Source organism: Megalopta genalis, chromosome 3 (genome assembly GCF_051020955.1).
Source record: "Megalopta genalis isolate 19385.01 chromosome 3, iyMegGena1_principal, whole genome shotgun sequence".
Taxonomy (NCBI): Eukaryota; Metazoa; Arthropoda; class Insecta; order Hymenoptera; family Halictidae; genus Megalopta; species Megalopta genalis.
The window spans coordinates 9,865,033-9,891,800 of record NC_135015.1 but is presented as its reverse complement, the minus strand read 5'-3'; the positions used below and the strand labels follow the sequence as shown (position 1 = coordinate 9,891,800).

Below are 26,768 nucleotides of genomic sequence, written 5' to 3'. Positions count from 1 at the left end.
ATATTGACAACTGTGTTTGATAAACCGTAACTACCAACCTACCACTTATGTGCTTCTGTCCCCGGTTCTTCTTCGATTGCATATGACAGGCAGAAGGTCCGCGAGTGAAAAAAACACCGCAGCGAAGAACTGATGTCCCCCTTTTGCGGTTCAGTTCGGAACACGGGCAAACAATGACTAAAAAAAAATCGATAGTTTCCCTCTGCACGATTATAGTCACGTATGCTCATAGGAAACCGTTGAATGTTGTCATATTCGCGCTTGCGTTCTGACAATGTTGTGCGGCGGTTTCCTGCGGTGTCCTGTTCAGTCGAGAACGCGCACCTGGATGGTCACCATGCGTGCACGATCGAGCAATGAAGTGAAGAGTTTCGACAACGACTATGAAAACGATGTAAATTACACATTAGGGATGTGTCGGTGGCTGTTGAAACCGCTGGGCGTGTGGACTTACATGTACCATCGCGTTAGCAAGCTAGAAAGGGTTGCTTCCATCCCGCTGCAATTAATTTGTTTCTCCAGCCTGCTGTTCATCATGCTGCCGTCGGTCTACACTATGTTCTTCTTGGAAGAGGACTTGCAGAACATAGTGAAGCTGCTCGGCCCGATTAGTTTCTGCGTGTTCTCCACGATCAAATACTTTCTTCTCAGCGTGAGAGGCAACATCCTCTGCAGGTGCATCAAGCACGTGGAACAGGATTGGAGAATGGTGCGGGACCCGGATCATCGAGCCATCATGTTAAAGCAAGCGTCCATCAGCAGGTATCTGATCACCGTGTGCGTGGCTTTCCTCTATTCGGGAGGTATGTCCTATCACACCGTGATGCAATTCTTATCGAAGGAGAGAGCCAACACGAATGTCACTCTAAGGCCGGTCACTTATCCTTGCTTCAACTTTCTCGACATTCAGTCCAGTCCGACCTACGAGCTCGTGTTCTTAACCCATTGTTTCACCGCGATGGTCATGCAGACCATCACGACCGGCGCATACAGTCTGGCCGCCACATTTGTCACGCATATGTGCGGACAGATTCAGATCCAAATAGCTCGAATGGACAAATTGATTGACGAATATCGGGAGAAAAATACTTTTCGGGAGCGTATTGCTGTCATCGTTCGAGACCATGCCGAGGTATTGAGGTAATGTGTTCAGATCGTTCCCAAACGTAACAATGAACCGTAATCAAATTTGTATACACATTTAACTTCATTCGTACTCATTTTCTGAAATAACTCATAACGTTCTACTACGTTTTAATTCAATGTTTTTCTCTATACAAATTTATCTATCTGCTGAGGACTTTGTTTTTCGCTTGTCATTCTTAAAAAATAATCGCAACGAATTAGAGGCTTTTATAGGACTTCAGTCACATATTTACGCTTCGGTTTACAACGATTTTATATTTCTAACATCATACTCGATTGTGTATATTGAAGTACTTTTACAAAATAGTAAAGTGCACCGTATATGGTATTGGTTGTTAAATATGAAACACTTGTAGCAGACACATTTTTTCAGAAAAAGACAAACAATAAAGTGTTATTTTCTTATGATTTCAGCACTGTGGCTATCTTTCTATATATCCTACCGTTAACACGAAACAACTAAAAAGCTCATAAAACCAACGCAAGTGATTTAACGAACCTGAGACGAAAATATTATAATTTAGAACAGTAATTACTGATTCAATCCTTTTAGATCATGCAAACCCTAATAAAATTCAGCACACGAGATTGTGATAGAAACAAATTCCTCTAGCTTTGTCGATCTTTCGAAATCAGATGTTCTACATTGCTAATGTTTACCGTTTACAATGATAAATGTATAATTTTTCTAGGTTCTCTAAAGACGTCGAAGAAGCTTTACGCGAGGTTTGCTTGACAGAGATCGTGGAATCGACGTTGATAATGTGTCTGCTCGAGTATTATTGTCTGATGGTAAATGATTATCGGGCAGTGTATCAATTTATGCAGTTAACCTTTACTGATTTATCCTGTTTTTAGGAATGGGCGAACAGCGACGCGATTGCAATACTGACGTACATTATGTTGTTGATCTCCTTCACCTTCATTATATTCATATTTTGTTACATAGGTGAAGTTCTATCCGAACAGGTATTTATCAACAAATGTCATTGAGTGTAGCACTGTAGTAGACGCGTGTGTTGCAAACGAAGTGCAATGCTGATCGTGATCTGAAAGTAACACGGCAAACGCAAATAAACAGAATATTTCGAGCAGAATTTGTTCACATGAAGATTTATAGACGAACTACGCGCATGAAATAACGAACAACATTTGCGTAATCTACAGTGTGTCCGGTTTAACATGAAATGATGATCATATTTATAATAGTATCGATATCAATGGAGGATAAAATAATATTTTCTTGGTTTTCATAATCCTTTTCTTTATCGAAACGTTACACTAGTGCAGCCAAATGGGTCCAGCTGCCTACGAGATTCGTTGGTATAATTTATCATCGAAGAACTCTTACAACCTAATCCTACTCAGTGCTATAGCTCTCTATCCGCCTAAACTCTCGGCTGGGAAAATTATAAATCTGTCCCTAAACACGTTCGGCACTGTAGGTGATTTCGACGAAATTATTATTTGAAGTTTTGTTGAAGAAAGATTTTTTATGATTAATATTTTTCAGGTTGTGAAGACATCAGTAATTTACTTGAATCTGCTTCGGACATTTGCCACATCGTAACTGAACGTCTAATTCTTCTTATCATTATTACCAAGAAATATTTCAAGCATGTGAGAAGTTTTATAGATCTTCTGTGATCTAGATTTACGAAACGGGAAAACATCTGTTGCGATAAAAAACGTTTACATCATATTGGGTTCTGACTCCATGCTAAGAAACACTTCCAAGTTATATTGTTCAATAAGAACGGTAGTACAAAAATGATTCAAACAGAAACAGTTTGTTGAATAAAATATTATCAGTATCTATTTATATTTTCTGGGCCGTGGAATTCGTGGGTGCGAAATCATGCTAAGGTGAGCATATCAAATCGTTATAACTTATGCGTTACTGTTCTGGTGCATCGAAAATCTGAGTGTGAGCTGTATTCCAGTACACGTGTACACGTGTATTTCGATATACGTGTACACATGTATGTGCTACTATTTTATATTATCAACGACTATACAAACGAGCTGTATCAGCATGACAGCTATTAGCTCGCGAACTTATTGCTAGAAGTATCATTAAACTAACGCTGTACAGCTTCGCTGTCGTGAGTATTCCAAAAAATCTCCTTCACCTGAATTTAGGAACTAATATGAACCTATTAGATGAACAAATTATGTCTCATCACGACTTCAATCGGTCGGATTCGTATTAGCACCACCGATGTCGATGGTGCTTTCTACGTGTTTCATTCGTGACGTCACGGATGAGCAATTAAACAGTAGCGTTACCAGGGATGCTCTTCCGTTTGTGATTGGTCACGGCCAGCGTTCACGGGAAGATAAGTCAGATCTGACTTCGAAGGAGTGGGGATAGGTGACGCGTGCGCCCGGAGTCCCGTACTGCGAAGTAACGCAACACGAAGTAGAGTCTCAGCGTTCGTAGTTTAGAATTATAATGTACATCCGGTAGATGTGCCAGGACTCCGCAGTTCAGGACTCCCGGAGCATGCGTCACGTATCAGTCAAATCTGACTCATTTTCCTGCGAGCGCTGGTCACGCGTGTCAGTCGACTACGCTGCCCACTACCCCTATTCTGCTGAATTGCTCGTCCGTAATGTCACAGACAGAATCATGTGACATTTGTGGGAATGCGCGATAACGGTGGTTGGCATCAGCGTTACCATTTCTGAACCCCTTGCCGAACCCCTCTTTGCCAGTCGCGCCTTCATGGTCCTTCGCTTCCCCTTTCTTCCTGTCAAGACTACTGGGTGGACGTAATATTTTTCTACTACGCGACGCGACTTCCTAAGCGCATTACTTTACGTCGGGACTCGGAATTATTTGCACGCAACACGCCAATCGCGAGGGCTACGTGGGAAATCCTACGCGTGAGCGAAACGCGCAACGGAAGTCAGGAGGCGTAGCCCTCGTGATCGGCGTATTGCGAGCACATAATTCGGAGCCCTGCTTTACGTGGAGAATCGGTTCTGTACGGGCACCCGTTGCAATCCTGGCGGGAAAAGTGGGAGAAACGACGGAGGGGCACATGTGTTAGGAAGTGTTGGGAAGAGTTCCCGTGGCAACGCTGGTTGACACCAATTTTTCTATTCGCCGGCATCATAGGGGCGTTCCTAATGTCCGTATTACCCCCAGAACAGTCGACAAACTGAAGTGGAGTAATAGAGGGGATTGTTGACTACCCCAATTATCATACGTCTGCAACGAAACGACACGATATCGTGACGTAACGACGCATAGGTCAGCTTTTTGCTACACGGCGCATTCCCACCACTTCGGTGTTCGCTTTTTAGTGCGGATGCGTGGAGTTCCCCTATGTTGCCGGCATATGGAAACACTGGTTGCCATCTGCCCCTAGAACCGGGTATCGTTGGATTCAGCTTTAGAAGCTCTATCACGGTACCAATCTCATCAGAAAGTGGGCGTCACTTGATATTCAGTACTTTCTTTGTTCAAGTTCCATAATTCTTCTATAGTAATAAATTGCTTTGTATATTAACAGTTCATACTATAGAGTCAATAAATGTAATATTTATTTCAATTTTTATAAGCCGTTAACACAATGCAAATTGGAATACTCATGTTCTTATCCTTCCATCCACATAAAAGATGCAAATGTTGTGCAACAAATGTTTTAAAATCCAATACTTGAGAGACTTGGCCACACTTGGGTGGAGTTAATGGGCGTTCTCCTCTAATCTGCGTAGGACACTAAATGCTTAAAATTAATTTAAACAATTTAAACTATTTCACGAACTCAGCGGATGAATTTTATGCCTCGAAAATTACTACAAATACAAATATAGAATTTACATCAAAGAGAATATAAAGCGTAGAATTTATCTTAAAGAATGTATTAAATTTTAGTGTAATGTATTAAATTAAACACTAAACAGATAAAGTCAGGAAGCTGTATCTTCGTAATCCGTCAATTTAACTTACTTCCTATATTACTGTCCGAGGTTAAACCGTTTGCTATCCTAGTCTATAGTCGAATGGTAAAGTTCTGCAAAAAATACACTGGAAAATCTAAATATCACTTTTACCAGAGAGAACGGCATTCCCCTCGAACCTAAACTACTCAATAAATAAGAAATGTACAAAAAATTCTATCCGTTCATCGATCGCCGCGTCCCCTCGTGAAACGTTTAAAATTGAAATCCTGATGCAGAGTTTCCCATTGGCAATCGAGTCTAGCAAAAAGCGCGTCGGAAGGACGCGCTTGCGTCTTGAGAATATCATTTGGTAGCTGACTGTCGTGTCTCATTCAGTCGACAAAGTGCACCAGAGGTTTCATCATCATGCGTGATCGATCAGCTGACAGAGCTGACGACCACTTCAACAATTCCAATTACAAGAACGATGTGAACTATACTCTGGAAATGTGCCGATGGGTGATGCGACCGATCGGCATTTGGTCGTTCGTCTACAACCGAATCAGCAGGCTGGAGAAACTGGTGTCGATCGTCATGCTGACAATGTGCTTCTCCGACTTGCTGTTCTCGATGATACCGCCGGGACACTACCTAATTTTCGTGGAGAAGAACATGTACGTTAAGGTGAAGCTGATCGGTCCGCTCGGATTTTGCGTGACCTCCACGATCAAGTATCTTTACCTGATCTTGAAAGGGAATGTTTTCAAAAATTGTATCAACCACGTGGAACGAGATTGGCAAACGGTGGTCGATGAACGTTATCGCCAGATCATGCTCAGGCAATCGTCTATCAGCCGGCAGCTGATTACCTTGTGCGCGATTTTCCTCTACAGTGGTGGCATGTCCTATCACACCATAATGCCGTTCCTCTCGAAACCGAAGATGAGAGGGAACGTAACTTTGAAGCCGCTGATATATCCTGGTTACGATACATTCTTCGACACCCAAGCCCATCCCACGTACGAAATCATTTTCTCCATGCACTGCTTCTCCGGCTTCGTGAGATACAGCATCACTATTGCTTCATACTGTTTAGCCGCAACCTTTGTCACTCACATCTGCGGCCAGGTGCAAATACAGATCGCGAGGTTGGAGAACCTTGTTGAAAATATCGAAGAAAATACTCGACTTAATCCGGTAGCTGTCATCGTTCGCGAGCATGTGGAGATTCTCAGGTAAATCTCTCTCTTTATTGCTGTTTTAAATATTCTATTATAAGATCATAACATTTCTTCCTATACTATAAGAATAAAGATACGTAAAAGCAAATTTCATTGAAATTTTATGTTAATCAATTACTATTTTGTTACATCGTAATCTTTATAGGCAGTGCGCAAGATTTTATGCCGATTGTCATGCTTGTTTCAGATTTTCGAAAAACGTTGAAAAAGCTTTGCGTGAGATATGCCTAACGGAGATCGTGGAGTCCACGTTCCTTTTGTGCGTGGTCGAATACTATTGTCTGCTGGTAATATTTCGTTTGTGTTCAATCCTGCAGGAAGTTCCCATGTTGATTAGCAGAGTACAAAAATTTCGGTCTTATAACTAAATAAGATTGTGCATCGTGATGTTACGTTCTACATGCACGAGTTAACATATAATCGCCTTGGCATCCGAAACTTTCCGCAGGATTCAATAAACTTGCTGAGAAATGTAACACCGTCTGATCCATGATGTTCTATGTCCTCAGGAATGGCAGAACAATGACATTGTTGCGATATTCACGTATATCGTGTTACTCATTTCCTTCACATTTAACATATCAATATGTTGTTACATAGGTGAACTTTTGACTGAACAGGTATTTGTTAGGCTATATTGTTTTACTTCCACTTCTTGCATAACCTTTAGGAGGACACTATGGAGAGACATTCGTCCATTATAAAATTTCGTCAACTGCATAGTGCAATTAATGCTGGCTTTATGTTGGCGTCGTGAATTTAAAAAACTTGTTTTAAAAAATTCATCAAAAATGTCAAAAAATTAAATGAAGTTGAGATTTACTTCGCCTTACAATTACTTAAAGACAATTCGGAAAGAATGTATACATTCTTGGAAAAGGATACAGTGTCCCCCTAAAATTAATATCAATTGATGTATTTTGCATGCTCGATGTGATGTCTGTAACCACTGTGGCAACGCTTGACTGTTTCAATGAACCATAACGTTTCATCAGTGCAGCAAGATTGGGCCAGCCGTCTATGATATCAACTGGTACAATTTACCATCAAAAAAAGCTCACGATCTAGTTCTGTTGAGCATTGTATCCAACTACCCTCCGAAACTAACAGCTGGAAAAATATTTACTTTATCTCTAAATACGTTCAGCTCTGTAGGTGTTTTTAATTAAATTCAGTATGCGCTATATAAATGTACAACAGACTAAACATGTTAATACTTGATCCAGGTAATCCAGTCATCGGTTATTTATTTAAATATGCTACGCACAGTTATGATCTAAAATGGGACACGTACCAACGATTAAATGAAGACCATTATCTCCAGATATATAACTCATCAGTAAGTAACAGTTTCCTAATTTTACGAAGAAGTCACGTAGCTATGGATCTCATTATTGCAAGGATTAATTTGATCGATAGATATTTAAACTTATGCCAAAGTGAAAGGTACACCTTCAAAGGGTTACAAGTTTGGTATCAATAAGAAATTGGGTTAGCCTTGGGGATGGTTGAAAAAGATGTGACGAAGAGAGGCAACTTGTAGGGAAGTAATTATATGGAAAATAAAGTGCGAAAGATTTTTAAACATATCTCTACACTTTACATACCGAATTACCTCGATTTTTTTAAATACCGTTTTATCAAAATCGACTCTTGTAAGTTGAATTCATAAGTCTGTGAATTTGTATAAATATTGCTTTCTAATCACAGCTACGGATTTCAATAAATATTGAACAGAGACTGATAGTTTGCTACGTAGTTTGTTCACTACTAGTAGAAATAAGGTATACAACATATTCTGTTTCTACTATCGCGCCTAAATGCGTGGATTATCGGTAACATTGGGCTCGTCATCGAAATGGTATTGGGGCTGCTGTGTCCCCAAATACTTGAAACACAATAACTTACATAAATCCTTTCATTAATAAATTTATTATTTCTGGCTTCTTAATATTTATAATAATTCCGCTTGTTAGAAATATGATTAAGCACTCCCTTAGCTATTTTGACATTTAATTCGTTGATGGAATTAATTAATAACGTAAAACACACAGTGATTTTTATAGCATGAATGTGTCGAAGAATTTTTACATCGAAAATATTCTATTGACGAATTTATTATTTCTAGTTGTTCAATGACTGTAAGAATTTCTTTTCCTAATGATACTTTTGAGTATTCTCTTGTCTGTTTTAGAATCTAATGTTTAAACATGTATAGATAACTGAACTCGAGGTACAGGAAAACTTTTGAAGCACAAATATTTCGAAAAATTATTTCGGTAAATCCCTTTCTTTACGCATCACATTTCGAAGTTTGTAAAGCTTCTAGTTCCAGATTGAGAAGTGTCGTTTGAATATAGGCGCCGTATGAATTTGTGGCTTTCAAATCATAAAACGTGCCGTAATACAAATAAAGTATACAAAATACTCGATTGTCACTAAGAAGCTCAAATTTCTAAAATATCGGTAACGATGAGCGCGATACGGAAATGGTAATGGAAGTTCTGAAGCCTTATTCTTCGGTAATAATTTACATGGGGTGTTAGCACAAGCAAAGTCTATGGCCCTACCATATCATATAATGCTAAATTTACTTCTTTGCGCTATTATACTTTGTTCGTGCTATTATACTTTGTTCGTGCTGTTATACTTTGTTCGTGCTGTTATACTTTGTTCGTGCTGTTATACTTTGTTCGTGCTGTTATACTTTGTTCGTGCTGTTATACTTTGTTCGTGCTATTATACTTCGTTCGTGCTGTTATACTTTGTTCGTGCTATTATACTTTGTTCGTGCTGTTATACTTTGTTCGTGCTATTATACTTTGTTCGTGCTATTATACTTCGTTTGTGCTATTATACTTTGTTAGTGCTATTATACTTCGTTTGTGCTAATATACTTCATTTGTGCTATTATACTTCGTTTGTACCGAGTTGATATCTCACCTGTGATTCGAAGAACAGTTTTAGCGTTCTGTCATCAGAAAAATTGGCGCTGTACGAATCCCTAAAGCTTTAAAGTGACGCCATCCGATGGCGACATTATACCGTTTTTTCTTAAAACATTAATTTTATATTCGTTAAATATGTATACTATTTAATCTGATAAAAATTTGATTTATTTATATTTTCAGAAGCTTTGATAAAGTATATAAACTTTATATAATTTCGCTTAATGTAATATCTATTGTATATTTCAATTGAGTACTATAGAACTATATGACAATATATATATACATATCTCCAAATTTATTTATTGCGATGAGACAAGAAATTTCTAAATAAAATTACAGAAAAATTACAAAATTTGAAATAATGTAAGTCATAATTTCGTGATTTATAATCACTCTCTTCTCTCTCTCTCTCTCTTTCTTTCTTTCTCTCTCTCTCTCTCTCTTTCTTTCTTTCTTTCTCACTCTCTCTCTCTCTCTCTCTTTCTTTCTTTCTTTCTCACTCTCTCTCTCTCTCTCTCTTTCTTTCTTTCTCTCTCTCTCTCTCCCTCTCTCTCTTTCTTTCTTTGTTTCTCTCTCTCTCTCTCTCTATTTCTTTCTATGCATGTATTATTCCTCTGTGTATATGTGCATGTCTCTTTTCCGCTACATATACATACATGTATTAATAATGCACGATGCAATCTCACATCAACGAATTTCAAAATATCCGATGACAATGATCTGAATTGTTAAATCGCAAATGGTTCGACAACACGCTGTTCTCGAGTTTGCAAAATGGCCCTTTTATCCGTGCACCATCCCTACCTGGCCGAACGATTACACGTTGGCGTTGCTCGTGCAGTTTTCCGCTTTTCGGAAAGAGCCCTTCTCGGATAATTTCGGTATTTACAGGATTAATGTTCATGCTATGAACAATACGTATAAAGAGATGGGTTTTCGATAGGTCGCCTGGGAACAGCTGCCCCGCTAGACACACGCCGCTAAGCCGCTTACGTCGTCTCAACGAAATTTTTGCGCTTTTTTGGAAAATCGATCGGTAATCCGACAGGCGTTAGAATTACTGGTAATTTTGTGAGAATGAAATGATAATTGATTCGATGGTCGGGTGGGGATGGCAGATGAACCCTTCGGAGAACGTCACGCGCAGGCAGCGCGGATATTTACGAACCGAGTCTCGTCCGTAGGGGTAGTTTTAGCGATACAGTAACGATGTAGTAACAATCTGTATCATCACCCAGTTAACAGGATGATGTTTCGTTTTAAAAAGAAATAACACGAGTCAGATAAAACTTGTTCAACGAGAATTGTGTCGCAGTCAATGATGATAGAATATAGTCTATACCGCTGTAAAAATTACAACTACCCTGACATTCGAAAGTAAAATACAAACATTTCAACGTAAATACGCAGATACATTAGAAAACTACTCTACAACATTTAATCGATCACTTTGTACATTTCAGAATTTTAGACTGGAAGGGACTGAATCGATGTTTCAAGGGAAGACGTCTCGGAAGCGTAGGTCTACCCAATAATAACTAAACTGCGGATTATATCCATTTATGACAAAAAGGTACTGTTAAAAGACTTTTGAATTAAAGAATATTCTATCAGAAATGATTACATATTTATGTGTGAGGGAAAGGTACTGTTAGTTTTAAGTGACTGTCTTCTTACACTTCTCTTTAATGAAGAAATTACTTTATTCCAAAACGTTCGCCGACCAAGGATTAAACATAACATTTTCCTGTACGACTAAAATTTCTTAAGTGATTGGATGTTGAGAACGGTCCTACTCCAGAGCCGTGTCCATATGGGGTATAAGTATGAAAGAAATATTTCTTTCAAGAAATCTATGGTGGCTGCAGTGAAGAAACACTGGTAAAACGTGACGACTGCGAGAACAACGAAATGTCGAAACGGAAGACGGCTAATTCTGAGTTATGTGGAGCATTTTAACCAGGAATTACAAGTTACAAACGAGGCTCATATATCGCCGGATTACGGTACGCGGGGACGCGAGCTTGAAAGGAGAACCGCAGCCTGAGCAAATAAGTCGGATGGTAATACTGGCAATAGAATCAAGTCGAGCGGGGTGGGTACGTGCGAATACAGGAAGATCGTGGCATATGTCGAGCTGCGGAGGCAATCGCATAATTCACGTGGATGTCGGTCCCGAAAGGATCTGTGATCGGTTTGGCGTCGAGCCATAAAAGCTTTACCAGCCGACGTTAGCGTGTCTCTTCAATCCTCTTGATAGACACTGTCGCGATTACACGAATTTTCCATTTCAGAACGGGAACTGTGTGCAAAATTGAATCGATGATGGCGAAAGCGACGTTAATTAACAGTCTATAAAAAGTTACAATTAAACTGCAGAATGCGTGATAAATATGTTTTGAATCTGTTGCAAAATACATGAGATATATACCTTTGTTTCGTTCTTTAACATCTTGCACTGTAACAACGATAAAGATTTCGTACATAATTAACGATAAACATGAAAGTTATGAATTACCTCATAATCGAAACAAAATTCGATTTTTCTGTTATCGAAATCTGGGATTGAAAGTAAGTGGTGAGATACAAGAAATGCAGTCTGATTGAATGAATATATATTACCACGTTTAATTAGGATCATTATTAGAAGCGTGAAGAACTGCTAAAGAGTGTAGCTATGAAAAAACTCGAAGTGTAACTAAGTAAAATAAGTAAAAAATATGTTGATTTTTTTAATAAATCGTAGAGGGTTTAATCATTTTCGTGGTATATTCTATTCTCTTCGATTCTTTTAATCTTTCCACTGTTTCATATTATAGCTATTCATATTTGTCAAAAACTCAGAAATCCGCAATCTACACGAATCGATAAATATCTAAAATATGAATCGATAACTAAATGATATGTTGATGATCGCCGTCTTTGGAGAATCCTGTTTGTTTGCTCCCGTTTGCTGACTAAAATTTTGGGATCGTTTGATGATACTTGTGTCTACTTTCAAAACATCTGCTGCATTTTAAAGTGTTCTTTGAATATTCAAACCGTTTCCCAAACAGAAATCGAGAGGTTAAAGGGAATATACTAGAACATTGATTCATCGTTTTTGTAGAAAAACTTTAAAAGTGATAGGTGATACCGATTCTGTAGATCAATTTTTATTTAATACTATTTTGAGATTACTTCTTTAAATCATTTAAATTCGACAAGACCACGTTTATAATTTTTATATACATTTTTATATACATATTCACTGCACGTCGTCAAAGCGATTCCCGAAATATTTGAAACACCCTGTACATTGAAATGTATTACAGAATATCAAGTGTAATAATTTGAATAATTCGAATAATTTGAAACATGAAACAATTTTAAAATGGCCGTTGAAAATTCGGCTGAACGTAAACTCACAATGATATAAAGCAGCACGAATGTCTCATGTCTCTTGTTATATAGTAACAAATATTGCTTCAAAACCGCAAAAAATTCTCAAATGTTCTTCAAATTATATATATATATATATATAGCTCTCTCTCTCTCTCTCTCTGCAGTGTGAACAAAATATTTTTATAAATCATCGTTTATCAACGAAAAGTATCTTATTGTTGCTTCGACGTAAACGTACATTAATAATTGCAGGCTTATATCTTTGCGAGTTTTTAATCAAGATCTTATAATTAAGTCTCTCGAGATGGGGACAGCGCAAAAAATACCCTGTCGGTTATATGCGGTAGTATTATCGTTCATTTGGTTGATTCCTCGAAAGGACTATAAATAAACGCGGCAGAAAGAAATTAATTATCGGGAAGCTGTCGCTTTGCTAAGCTTCTGCCTTTATTGGCTGATCGAAAGAACCTCGCAAGGGCAAGATATTGCCTTGTTCTTCAATTGTTTAACGTTATGCCATTAATAAAGATGTTTCGCAAAAATAGTGCAACGACTTTAAAGATGGTACGACGTCCATCGCGAGACTACAGATACCGTTAACAGTTTCGCGTGATTGCCTCTTTCCGAACAATCGAATTTCAACGGTCCGGCGAGAGATGATAGCGTTTCGATTAATCGGATTATGGGCCGTATTTTTGCGGGAAATTTCGTTACGGTAGAACGTTTAAGTGTGCCACTCAAAGCAGTAAACTGACTCCATGTATAAAAAAATATAATATCTAGGTTTTTTCAAAGCATTATTTTACGCTCGCTTTAACAAAAGCGACTGTAACCATTTTACAATCACTATCTGCAAATACTTTTATCACCCTTTATTTTAAAACGCCAGTCTCATTCAAATCCATTGAAACAATTAATATGTTATCGTTTTGTATTAAATATTTGAATACATACTTCCGTTCTTCTCGTAATCGTAAATCTTTCTAATTCTTGATAATATACTTGTATCGTCAAATATCGGTGTATTCAGTTATAAAATATAAATTTTTATTTCACTTTTTGATTAATTGAATAGAACAATTTTCATATAAGTAAGAGTAGGTAACTCTCTGTTCACAGAAAATGCACACCGGTGCATGTCTTTCTCGTCCACATATTACAAGAACGACTTGAAACACAAACGACTGGCTCAGTTATAGAACGTTATCGTTAAAAATGTTCGTTTCAAATGCCGTGAGAATAAATTTCGTCGATTCGAAAGCTGCGCAGTCGGATCGACTGTGTTCTATCCGGCGGAATATAATTTATCGTGATGCGAGCATAGCGTAACTAACGTGGCATAACTAAAGACGAACCCTGCCGACACTCTCGACACCACTCGAGCACAATATCGGCCCGCGTTTGCTGAAACGGTATCTCTCTTCGTCATTCGAGTTTACGTTGCCAAAAGGGGCCCGAACATTGTCAACGTTGCAAGCGATTCGATTCGCGTTAATGGCACAGGGGACAGACGTTAAGTAGTCGTGCTCTCGCGCCGCCTCCTGTTTTCGTCGGCCAGCCCTGCTAAACGAAAGAAAATTAAATGGCACCAAGAAAACGCTGGGCGATACGCAAACCCTTCGGCAGAAATAACGTTGAAGCACCTGTATATTTTTCATTATCGTGGTTTGCATTTCACGTAAACATAAGTTGTACATATATTGAATTACTTGTTCCTTTAATCATTCCAATAGATAATGAATGTTACTGACGAAGTACGATGAAACAATAATGGCACCACATGTCCGTTTTGGCTGCAGTTCATGTGATTTTTCTATTAGTTTTATATGAAAAATATTTTTACATAAGTAATATCCGAATTATTAATTCAGAAATGGAGAAAACATTGGAATCGATGCACGTAGATTTAGTTATCTAAGATTAAGTATCTTTTTGCATTAGTTACAGCAGAATTCGTAGAACATCATGTTCTTAGACTTTATTAACCTTTTATCGAGTCTTACAACGGTAATTATTGATGTAACAATGATAGCCGATGTAATTTTTAAATTGTATAATTTACAGATTTCAAAAATAAGTCTTTTAAACATTGCGTGAAATATTTGTGTCGTTGAGATTGTTTAAAATCGTACATCCCTATATGTATTCTTTAAGAAAATGAAATTAAAAAATTCGTTGTTTTGAAGATTTCAGACTAGAACACACACTTAAGCAAACATAATCCCGTTGTTTCATTCGGTGCAAAGATTTAAATAAACGCTGAATATTGAAACATCGCGATTTTCTGTTGCGAATATAAAGCACTAGACGGAGAAACGGTTTTTCCTTCTGCGAAAAATTTGTTCTTAGGTCACCGCGACTTCTTAGTTCCCGGTCAAAAGCTCAAATTAAATTTCTGCCTGTATTTCTGAACCGGAAGACCAACCGACTCTTACGTATCGATTTTTCACCCTCCTTGGGACGCCTCTGTCCCGTCCACGGAACGAGATTGCTCCAATAAATCGCGAGACGGTTTAGCGACGTCTCCGATGCTTTACCGCCTAAAATTGCACCAAAACGATTCCGGAACGTTAAACGAGTCTGCTTCTTTCTGCCGGCAAGTGATTTACGAGGGGATACCTTCCTTGAAATGTTTCGCCGTATTCGCCCGAGGCAGCGGCTGTTCTAGACGTCCCAATGAAATTAATTGGTCACTTCAAGAAATAGGACGGTCGCGACCATCATCACCTCCAAATTTGCAAATTTATTCGAATTTTGGAGCTCCGCAGTACTTGGTCATAGAATTTCATAAGTACGGTAGAATGTTTTTCAATCTTCTTCAGTCTCCCGATTTTTGTTGGCTGAACTATATTTTGTGACGAAATTACAAAATACTACATAAAACAATACGAATTTATGATCTAGCTTGGTTGTAATTAACTTTTGGGGGCATAACACTCTTCAGTAACCGCAACATGAAATATTACTTTGCATCAATTGTTATTTCATATTTCAGTCACTCCTGTCGATCAGTAATTTAATGAACAGCGCAGTCCAACAAATTTTAGATTTTGCCACAGACCCATAATTTGAAAAAGATATTGCAAAATGTTTGAGAATAAACGGCACATTCAAGTTGTTTTACTGTCTTTAAACATTGTTCAAACACATTTAAATGTTTAAAAAGAATATACCATATTGTTTGAGATAGTCCGCTGTCTCAGATTACATAAATGTCATTCACAATTACGATTGGAACAAACTGTATTCTTGAAGACGAAAAGACATTTCCTTGAACATTTCTCAAAAGTTGATGTTGGAGAAAAACAACTTTTGGATTCGGTAAAATCTATAAAATCTCTAGAATCAAAGTTGGTACAGCTTTAACAGCTTTCCGCGTCCGATTAATTCGCCGGTTCACCGTAGCGTGCGTTATGAGCGGGGACCATGAATCACAGGACTGTTTAATAGAAAAAAACGTCACCGGCTCTCGTCGAATTCGATTACGGTCTGCCGGCGATTCGATTGGGCCACACACGTTTCCGTCATTGTGGTTCCAGCGTGTGTCTGTATCTATCTTTGCGGAAACTACGGGCGTCATTCATTGGCCGACACTGTCTGTTAATCGAGTGGCCGGAGGCGTTCGTTCGGAGGGAAACTAGCTAGACCGGGGAAAACATGCAGCATCTTCCCTGGAAAAAAGGGGAGTGGACTGCGGAGGAAAGAGGGACAGAGATTTTTCTCGACACCTGGTGCGTTTGCTGCCACGGCGGAGTGGTTTCATCCGATCGGAAAATTGCCGTAAAATTGCCGCAGAAAGCGATATTTTATTTCATTCAGTGGCACGATTCACCCACCGCGTTCGCCGGATTCTTGGGGACGATGTTTATGGGATTTTATGGACTCGTGTCGCCGGTCTCCCTTATTCTGAACGTGTTGGGAGGGTCGTGCGTACAGGAGAGCGCGAGCCGCGCGCACCTGGCTTACGTCTAGGTTGATATTATACCGGCAACACACTTCTGCCAGAATTATGATGCTCGGGTAATTGTTGGAGTAAGAGTTTGATATTATGTTTAAATTGAATCACGATGCACGAAATACAGGACTACTTATGTGTAACTAAAAACGGATAATATAATTTTAGTTAAACCCTTACAGTCATGATAACCCGAACAACAATGTGTTGTCGCTGGCTACGTTCGAGAAATGTTTGTTTTCTTAGTTAATGTGTTCGTATGTAAATTTTCTAATTATTATTTTTCACAAAATTGTTACTACTTTTTTCTCAAACCTGTTCGCATCGTTACAATATTGCATCAATCTGGTTTAGTATTTTTGCTTATAGGTACAACATCTTCGGTCGACACTCTGAAAGGGTTAAACAAAATAATATACCGTTTCGCAAACCGACTGTTCGAAGTAGGAATTAAATAAAGATAAATTGTTTCTTTTAGTCATTTAAATAAATTGAAAATGGTGTATGAATATTATTAAATTCTTCTTATGCCTTCACAATTTTATATTTCAGCTACACACTTTTGTCCGTAAATGCACAAAATCCGCGGTCTAATTATAAGACTGACAATGGTCAAATGAGTTTACTTTACTTTCTACTTTAATTTATCCCATCGACATCACAACGTATGTCTGCAATCTACCACTAAAACATTTTTTCGCTCGTTAATTAATCCTATAGCCCGGTTCTCTTAGTTCTTTTGTTATTTCAAGTACTGCTCTATGGCGACCACTGTTTGAAATGTAGGAAAGCGAGTAATCACTGGGGCGAGCGCGGATGTGTAGGATGTGCAATTAAAAATTTTGCAGCGGAATTACTGGAACTTTCGAGCTGTTGCCGGATTACTTAAAACACACGTGGTGGAATATTTTGGAGACGGAGTTTAGAATTGCGTGAAACTGAATTTTATGCGCAAACGAATCTAAGAAATGGTTTTATTGTTTCTAATTGTTTCAAAGTGTTATACATCGGTTCTAGCTATTATATAATAGAAAATACATAATACAACTATCATAAGTATAACTATTATAAGATTTATCGGTTTTGAGTTATATCGACTTCGGTTTCGATTCTTCGCATAATATATGAATGACATACTATCGATTCTAGGTTTCGGTTATGCATTTCAATTCTAGTTCTATTTTACATAATAAATACATTATATTTCCTTTAGATATTCAAAACCGATGTAAGTCAGAGTCGCTATATCTACTTTAGGACAGTTATGAGACGCTTTTCGGTTATCCATGACTGTTTCGCCACTTACTGTGGTGTGACCAATTTGCTGTGACTCTTAGTTTGTTTTCGAACATAGTTATCTTTATATTTATCAAATTAAATTTTTGTACTCACATTTAAACAATTCAAAATTAATTATGACCGAGGAGAAAGCAAACATACAGCAATTGGTCATGCCACAGTAACCGGCTCCACTACCTTATCATATTTTCAACCGCTGCTACAGAGACTTCGCGTGACTAAAGTATTGTATCATCGTGAAAATAACTACAAACCCGATTTTATCGTGCGAACGCGTCCATGAATCCTCGCTAAATGGATTTGATGTTGTGGAAAGCCGTCGATTCTGTCGATCCCGATGCGTTCAATTTGCATCTGGCCGACGCGACGCGACGCGACGGGTGGGTCGATGAGGAAATTCAATGGGAATAAAACGTTCGAGGAGTCTTGACCTTGGCCGACGAACCAACGACGTTGTTAAACGAGTTATCATGGGCGAGTAATTGCGCCAATACGCGATATGCCGTTCCTTGAGTCGATTAATGTTATTTAGCTGTCCCACTGTCAAGTTTCATCCATGTACAGCCGGGAGCTCGGTTAGAAGGTTCTCCGGAGCAAAATCAATCGGAAGAGCTGCCCGGGCGCGTTCGAACGTCCTCGACGCTTAAAAAGTTTCAATCCAACGCGACCAATTCCTTCCAGTGATTGCCTAACCTCGTTTGCCGCGACGCAGCTCGTCCGATGTTTCGTTCGTTAGGCGATTTCTCATTTTCAGGCACGTCCAGACCCGCGGTGTTGAAAAAATCGGCGCCCTCGAGACTTACGCTCGTCGTTGAAATGATCGGCGAGCAGCACGAGCGGCGCGGAAAGCTTGGGCCGGCCACGATAATGGGATTAATCACGGGGTTGACGCGGGCCGACAATGCGCCCGTTAGCGCGGCGACACAGCCTTCATCAGGAGGTGTCTTTAGGAATTATTATCCCGGCACGCGCTTATTATGCGGCACGTGATCGGAACCGGGCACCCGCGGTCGCCCAGCCAAACGAAGTTACAACGCAATCTATCGTTTATTGTTGCCCGCTGAAAAGTCGACGATAGACGCTCCATAGAGAGCGCAACAGAAACTAGCCGGAACAAGCCAACCCTGCCGCTTCTTTCTGACACTTCTGCCTCCGTGCTCCGGCTGATTGATAACATATGAAGGAAGATGAGATTGCTACCCTGCTCCCCAGCACGACGCTGTTTCCTTCCCATTGTCAGCTGAACGTCTTTGGGGTGTGTTAGTTTTATTAAGGATGTGAACAGTTCAACGATAATTATTAGACTGTGGGTCTTCACGCAAAATTCAGTGCAGCTATAGCGAGAAAGATAGAAAATCAGCAATAAAAAATATTACGATCGATTTTAAAAGCGTCGTGGCTCGTCAAGAACGATGACATTGGGAACACCCTAACAATTGCTTCAATTGAAGAGGAAATCACAAGCTACACCAAATCACACCAGAGAAGAATAAACAACTACGTAGAAGCCCTTGCTAAAAAGTGTACAATATTTTTACACACGTTAATAGCAATCTCTATTGCTACTCACTTTTCCTTCATTATTCGATCAAATAACCTTTATCCGAATAATCTTTCTCATCGTATATTTCAGGATTCATATTTACAACACACATGTGCTAAGAACATTACGTAAAAAAAAAACAATTATGAAGAATTATTCGAATAAATATATAGAATAATTTATTACGAATAATTCTTATTCGAATAAAATATTCGACTAAAGAGAATTAATTCGAGTAATTATTCTAGATAAATATTCATTCGAAACAATTCGAATAATGCCCAAGTCTGATATTAACTATACTAAAAACCAAATAAATATCATAGGATTATAACTGATTTTAAGGTGTAATTTGACAGGACAATCATTCTATTAAATATGTACCTCTCTAATTTGACTAATTTGAAAGAAAAATTATTCTATTAAATATATACCAATTAGTACGCCTAGTTTCTTGCTTCTACATTTACCGCATCAGATTACAGTAATTCCGAATTCTGAAAGTAACGTCGAACGATGATGAAGAGACAGGGGAGACAGGTAGGACAGAGTTATCCCAATAGGAAGCACCGCATTAAACTTTCCTGCAACGAGCACGCATAACGAGGGCAGATTTTCGATCACCCTTCCCCTAGGCAGTCTGATGAATTTATAAAATGGCCGACAGCAAGGGCCGCGCGGGTCGAAACTTCGACGGGGAAGAATAGTTTTCATATCGCGTTGTCATCGAAAGTTCATTTTTCGCGTTGTTATTCCGAGGTGCGATAAGGGGGAAACGGAAAACTTTCGGGGTTCCGTGAGATCACGATACGTTGAATAAAATACGATCCTTTTCCTTTGGCGAACGTTGCTCTAAATCTTGCACTGTGCCGCGAACTTTGTCATCCGTTTAACAATCGCTTCCGACCAACTGTTCTGGTATTATACGCTTGACACAAAGACGTTGTGGCTAACCCTAGTGTTTTATCATATGCAGCAGGACATTATAAGCGTAGCAGAAGAGACTGAGAAAACAGATACAAGGAAACTCGAGGAGAGCACCGTGGATTTTCATGTAGATTTTTCTCCGCTGATTTATGAAAGCTGAAGGGCGTACAGATACTTGTTTCTTGCATTCTGAAGTCTTATGGAGTTCGTAGTTCCTTAGATTGCGAGCAAAACTCTTTGTCTCATCATATATTGCACATTTATGCTAAGGTTGGATCTAGTTTATAATTCATACTCAATTATCATAGCCATTAATAACGCTAAATAGTTTTCGTCTTTAGAATATGAACCCAAACCAGGCCTAAAGTATAATTCTTTGTCAAGCAATGCCATTAATAATACAGCAAGTATTTCTCTTCCCGATGGTATTTAGACAGCAAAATCATTATAAAAAATGATCATTCAAACTGCATACGTAAGAGTATGTACGATGAAGAAATTCCAACAGTTGCCAAAAAATGTAACTAGACAGGTTTTCATTCAACCTTGTCCGTTTTACCGTACAATTAAACCTGGGATGCTTAGACTACGACGATAATCGCATGTCTCGGTTCGTTGCGTTGCGGAACGTGCTTTTCACTGGTGAATACACGTTAACCTTCGAAAAAGATTATGCCATATTAATCCGTAATTCACTAAAGCGTAAGTACAAGATTACATGTGCAGGCATCTGCAAATGGGAATTTATTTCGAGTAGCTTCCGTGATGCCGTAATATTTTTGAAGAAATCCCTATGGCTCGTAGATTTTTCCCATTTTCTCAAGAGTGATCCTCTGATACGCGTAGGTGCCGGTTAAAACTGAAGAATAAATACGCGCGAGTTAATCCTACGCGTTTTATTCGCCTTGACGGTGCGCGGGAACAGCATCCATCTTCCGAGAACTGCATATATTCACGCTCTATATTTGCGTGCCCCACTTCAATTTTAAAAGACTTGTGCGGTTTTAAAATGTGTGCTGCAATATAAACGGTATTGTATTGAACGTATTGTGCGAGAACGTTATTATGAATTACAGTAGTTGATAAACAGTGTTAATCGAAAGCTTCATATTCAACGTAATTATTTCTTTTTAAAACTGTTGCTATTAATTCATCTATTTGTAGCACACTTTGTAGAAGTATAGTTAGAAGATCTCTAGTATATGTAGAAGATTAGTTTGTCATTAAGTCGGAACTCTAGTTTGTCATTAAGCGCACAAATAATTTCAATAATCTCAAACATTGAAATGAGAAATTCAATACATAAATTTTTACGTTAGGATCGTAATTCCAAAGAAAACAGAAACAATAATTTTGCAGAGGCATAAGAAATTATTAAAATAATCACAGGTATACCCTGATAAACGTTGGTAAGGGTTAAGAATTCATATACCGGTCTGTGAATGCGCAGCACGAATAGCTCATAACCATAACTTTCCCGCAGTTTATACATATGAACGCTGGTTCATATAAACTGTACGTCGTAAAGGAACGATCCCGAGTCCGCGGATCCTGGTTCCCGAGCCTCGGTTACGGCTCGACGAGAAAATGCGCTTAGCGGCCTTTTATCTCGGTAGGTATAGTCTCTCTTTTCGTTAACCTGTGATGGAGCCGGCTCATTACGTCCCATGATACTCTCACGGTCGTTTCAGAGATGACGAGGCGAACAAGAAGATGATCGCGAGCGATTCACCGTGCCCGCCGAGCCGTGCGGTATCCATGAACCATCCGACAAATCCGAATCTGACTACGTTATTCGTGAAGGCTCCTTGGCGCGTGTCAAAACACTAGTACCAAGGCGGAAACGGCAAACAGAAATGGTGGCGGCGTTGGAACGAGAGCCGAGGGACACAGGGAGAAAGGCAGGCTCGGACGAAATTATCGAATGATCCACGCTAGAATGATCGTCTCGATTCGGGAACGGTCATTGTTGCCGACAATACGCCGCGAAACAATATGCTGCCCACCGACAAAAAGGTCATCGATGCACGCTCACGATGGATACAGGCCAAATCCTGCGCATCCTGCAGCCTGGTGCCTTGCTAATCCATCAAATCTACCGAGATAGCGAACCCTTTGAAACCACGCCGCTCCGTTACCAATTTTCGTTCGGTTCTAGCTCACCAAGTTCCCATACCCTGAAAGAAACTGCGGCAAGCTGTGAAAGAACGGCTCGCGAACTTCGATTCTTTCCTCCTTCTCCTCCGACATCGAAACTTTCATCGAATTAACGTCACCGTAACGTATGAAGTGTGAACGATAAGTTTTAAGAATGATTTTTCTTTCAACTCGCATCGGTAACGTTGCAGCTATTTCTGCGATTGGAACATGTAAATTATAGCTTGATCCATCGCCGAACCAAGTTTTACGACGATAAAACACGTCGTTCGAATACGGCTGTATAGTTCTCTTCTTGATAGATGGCACGAGTAACAATGCTACAGCGTTTGCTTCCACTTTATTTATACATATATCTTTTGTTTCTGACGTTCCTCGATTATTTTATAAATGTCAGTATCTTTACAAAGCCTGAATTGGCACTGAAAACCGAGCTATGCGTCATGTCTGCGAACATTTCTTTCTTCACAATACAATAACCAAATATTCGCTTAGTTTTCTTCCACGGTAAATAGCTGAATACATTTTATTATGGTGAAATACACACGTTGACGTTAACAGAGGCAACGTTGTCGTCTAACAACCACAAGAACACGAATTTCATATAAAACATAAAAGAAACACTGTAGTACTTGTTCCTTGCATTGCTCTTAAACGACGAGACACCACAAACACATGCGATATAATTCATGGCTGATATAAAGAAGTAAAGGTGTTGATTGTTAAAATAGAATCTGCCTACAATTTATTTCAGCACATTAAATATAGCTTGTTTATATAAAAATAATTATTTTCAACTTCCGGAGTAAAATAAGTGAAACGTATGGCATAAAGATTCGCACTCTACGAATTAGTCATCTTAATTGTCGACTATAGTAGAAATAGACCCACTTGGAGTTTCGCAGGTGATAGACCGATGGGTAGAATCGGTGGAAGACCTCGTTCAGCGGGTCAACTCGGTCGATCGATCGGCTTTGTTTAAACCCTTCCGCGTTCATCCCGGCGCGAAAGGATCGACATGTAAGGGCAATTGGCCTATAAAACGGGAAGAGAAAAGAGAAAAATTGTTGCGAGCGATGGCCCGGACAGATATACCTTTCCGACAGCGGACGACAATGAACGGGGTGAAGCAGGAATGAAAGGATTTTCGCAAAAAGTTTTCTCTCGGAACTGTGGCCAAATCATTTGGTCCATGTGGCATCAATAGTAGAGATCCAAAATCGTATTTGCCATTCCCATGATTATTTGGCCGGGCACCGGCACCGTTTCATTCTTCCTTTTGCTTTTCCGCCCTCGCTTTTCCTCCTGTTATACATTTTTTTTATCTCGTTCCGTCTCTCTCTCTCTCTCTTTTCGCTCTTTCCAGCTCGCGAGACCCTTTTATACAGATGACCAATAGCGTAGGATGTGCCTGGCTTGAATGGGATGCTCCTTTGGGACCCTGTGCATTCTGCCCCTAAGAATGCACTTTTCTGGCTGAGTGAAATGAGCCGAACTAATTTCGAGATCCTTGCCTCGAGATCGTCCGCGGGACCGTGAACGAAACTGGAGGAATAATGGACGGGAAAGGAGTAAGTTTACCGAGCGACGACAGCGATCTTGCAATTCCCCTTTCAACCGAGACAGGAATCGGGAAACCCGATTGATCGGCAGATTGACATTCACGGGGCGAACCCGAATCGCCCACCTTTTTCTAGACGATGTATGAACACGATCGTGGTTGCGTTCTTCGTGGCCTCGTGAGGACCATTGTCTCCTTGTTATTTGTTACGCTTTATCGCGTCCATCTCGACAGATTTTTCCGATTGACGTGCCATCGAAAATTGCTCAAGTGTTTGTACTAAAAGCACACTGTCGAAAGTACTCCCCGTGACATAGTGATCGGAACAGCCATGAATTTCCTGCGTTTCTTAAAGCCAGTAGTGTCCACAGGGATCTGGTACATTGTGGTGTATTACTTTTGCACCCAAATTCTGTATTTTTACACTTTGGTATAAAAATCGATCATACCATTTAAACAGTGGATTTTAAATAAAAAATTGTCAGTGTCCTACGTAATTCTGGAGAAATGTAAAATGGACAACGTAAATTATAATATTAATGGTAGCTCACTTAGTCCAGTTTTAAAAAAGTTATTGGCTTTTAGAAGGTGTGCGAACACTTTTGTGGGCCACTATGTGTATGTGAAACCAGATCACGTCGATAGCAAACTTTACCGCACTGTTGTTCTATCGAAACTAGGTCTGTCTGACATATAAATATTGAGGAAACCAGATGTTCTCCTAAACAGAGTTTGATTGCTCTATGCGAAGCACCGAAATAATAATATCTCGTATCGTATAGTTTACGTCCTGACATTTGTCCTCCGTCTCAAGGGAAAACCACCAAAAAACCTTGAGCAGAACGTCAGTACTTCTACGACGCGTACATCTCTAATCTCTGTCGCTCACCCTTCCTCTTAATTCTTCGTTTTCAAGGTCGTCAAGGTCAAGGTCAAGGCCAAGGTCAAACCAAGCCAAGGCCAAGCCAAGCCAAGCCAAACCAAGCCAAAGCAAGCCGAGAAGTTCATTAATTCCCAACTTGGATACGCCGAATATTCGGCCAGAAATTATTTGCGAAGACAGTCGGCTAAAGTGTAATTTACATTTGGAGTAATGGAGTATAACTTCATTTTTATTTCCACACATGTTCTGTTGTTTAAGCCATACAAAATTAAAAAAGATACTGTTCTTTAAACTTAAAATCTATAAAATTTTGAAGATCAGAGACCTATAGGTACACTGCGGATACTTCATGCAAAAAAATTGTCTACATTAATTGCATCAACTATGAGTTAAATGAAAATATCTTTCTTTTTTTAATAATAGCAATAAGATCGAATTAGTGTAATAGTATCCTCAAATAGTTCTAACGTCTTTACAGTTTTATATTTAACCTATTCATTCTTTTCATTCATGCACAAAATCTGCAGTCTACTAGTAAGAGCTGCAGATTTTTGAATGATCTTACGAATACCAAAAACATGAAAGTCATGAAACCAAAATCATGAAACAACAAATTGTATCTACCACAAACATTTAGAAGAGTACTAACAAATCAGTACGTATATTGCGGAATCGTAGACTGCGAGCAAGTTCTACTTCGATGGTGTGTCTCGCAGATTCGTTAATCTTGACATAGGTACGACGGCGTTGCGCCTCAACGTGCCATTTTGGCTGAAACTTCAGACCAGTATCGAACTATGCTGCCGTGCACCGGCACCCGGTGTAGTTCGGCGGTTCAGCCGAGAAAATTGGAAACTCTGCTACCTACATCGCGCTTTTTGAAACTGAACGTACGCGTAACTTTGACGGCGAACGAACGTGAAAGACGGGAAAATTGAAACATGCCTGAGACGAGCTCCGCGAATGTTCTTCAAAGGAGAAACACTAGAAAAGGTGAAATTACTCTACTATTTATGTAAGCCATTCAAAAATGTCCTTTAACTATATTGATTCTGAATTATGTACATATACGCGTAATCATAGATAATTTTAAAAGAAATTACAAATCACAAATTATTTAATAATATTAATATATTTATATAATAATTATTATTATTATCATTATATGAGAAATTGAAGAAGATAATTGTGTAGTCTGTTTCAGCTAGAACACTCTGGAACAATCACGTATTCATTATACCAAATATAATGTCAACGAATCTACTTCTAATTTCTTCTGAAATATTAACATATTATTCTATAATTTTTAAGTATACTATTCACGGTTAAGAACTTTTTGATGAGTTCGATAAGAATTTCAGTCGCGTACCAAGTTATGCCTAATATCATAATCTAATTAATTTTGTTTGGGACTATCGCATAGAAATAAGAACTTCGAGATTACTTTTAGTATAGCACAATAATGAAAATTCTATCAATATACTTCCGGTGGATAAAGTGTTAATTGTAGAAACTTTTCGCCGAAAAGGAAAAATATTGTCTGCAAAATTCAAGTTAGTGTTTCCCTCTAGTGACGATGACAGGGACATTTAATATAGCAAACTATTTCTGATTGCTGAAATGTTTTTCGTTTAATAATGAAATTCCAGTGTCCCCTGATTCATCAGGACAACGCGTCGCGACGCCAGGGATTCTACACGCGGTGCAAAGCTCCCGTTGAACGATAGACACGCCCCGAATAAAAAGACCGGCCAATGAGGTGGCTCAAGGAGGGGTCCTGCGTGAAATTAAAATATCCTTGGCTGGTAATCACTCGAGATACGCTGG

The 26,768-nt window shown here is 39.1% G+C and overlaps 1 protein-coding gene across 1 annotated transcript; it reads left to right on the top strand.

Annotated features, from left to right (window-relative positions):
• Positions 1-163: 163 nt before the first annotated feature.
• On the top strand, positions 164-19,816 carry LOC143258916 (uncharacterized). Its single transcript, XM_076519463.1, has 11 exons — positions 164-1,140; positions 1,839-1,938; positions 2,005-2,115; positions 2,432-2,587; positions 2,660-2,712; positions 5,424-6,275; positions 6,469-6,568; positions 6,791-6,901; positions 7,277-7,432; positions 7,508-7,620; positions 10,696-19,816. The coding sequence occupies exons 1-10, from the start codon at positions 275-277 to the stop codon at positions 7,559-7,561; spliced, it is 2,559 nt and encodes an 852-aa protein (XP_076375578.1). The 5' UTR covers positions 164-274; the 3' UTR covers positions 7,562-7,620; positions 10,696-19,816.
• Positions 19,817-26,768: the final 6,952 nt, after the last annotated feature.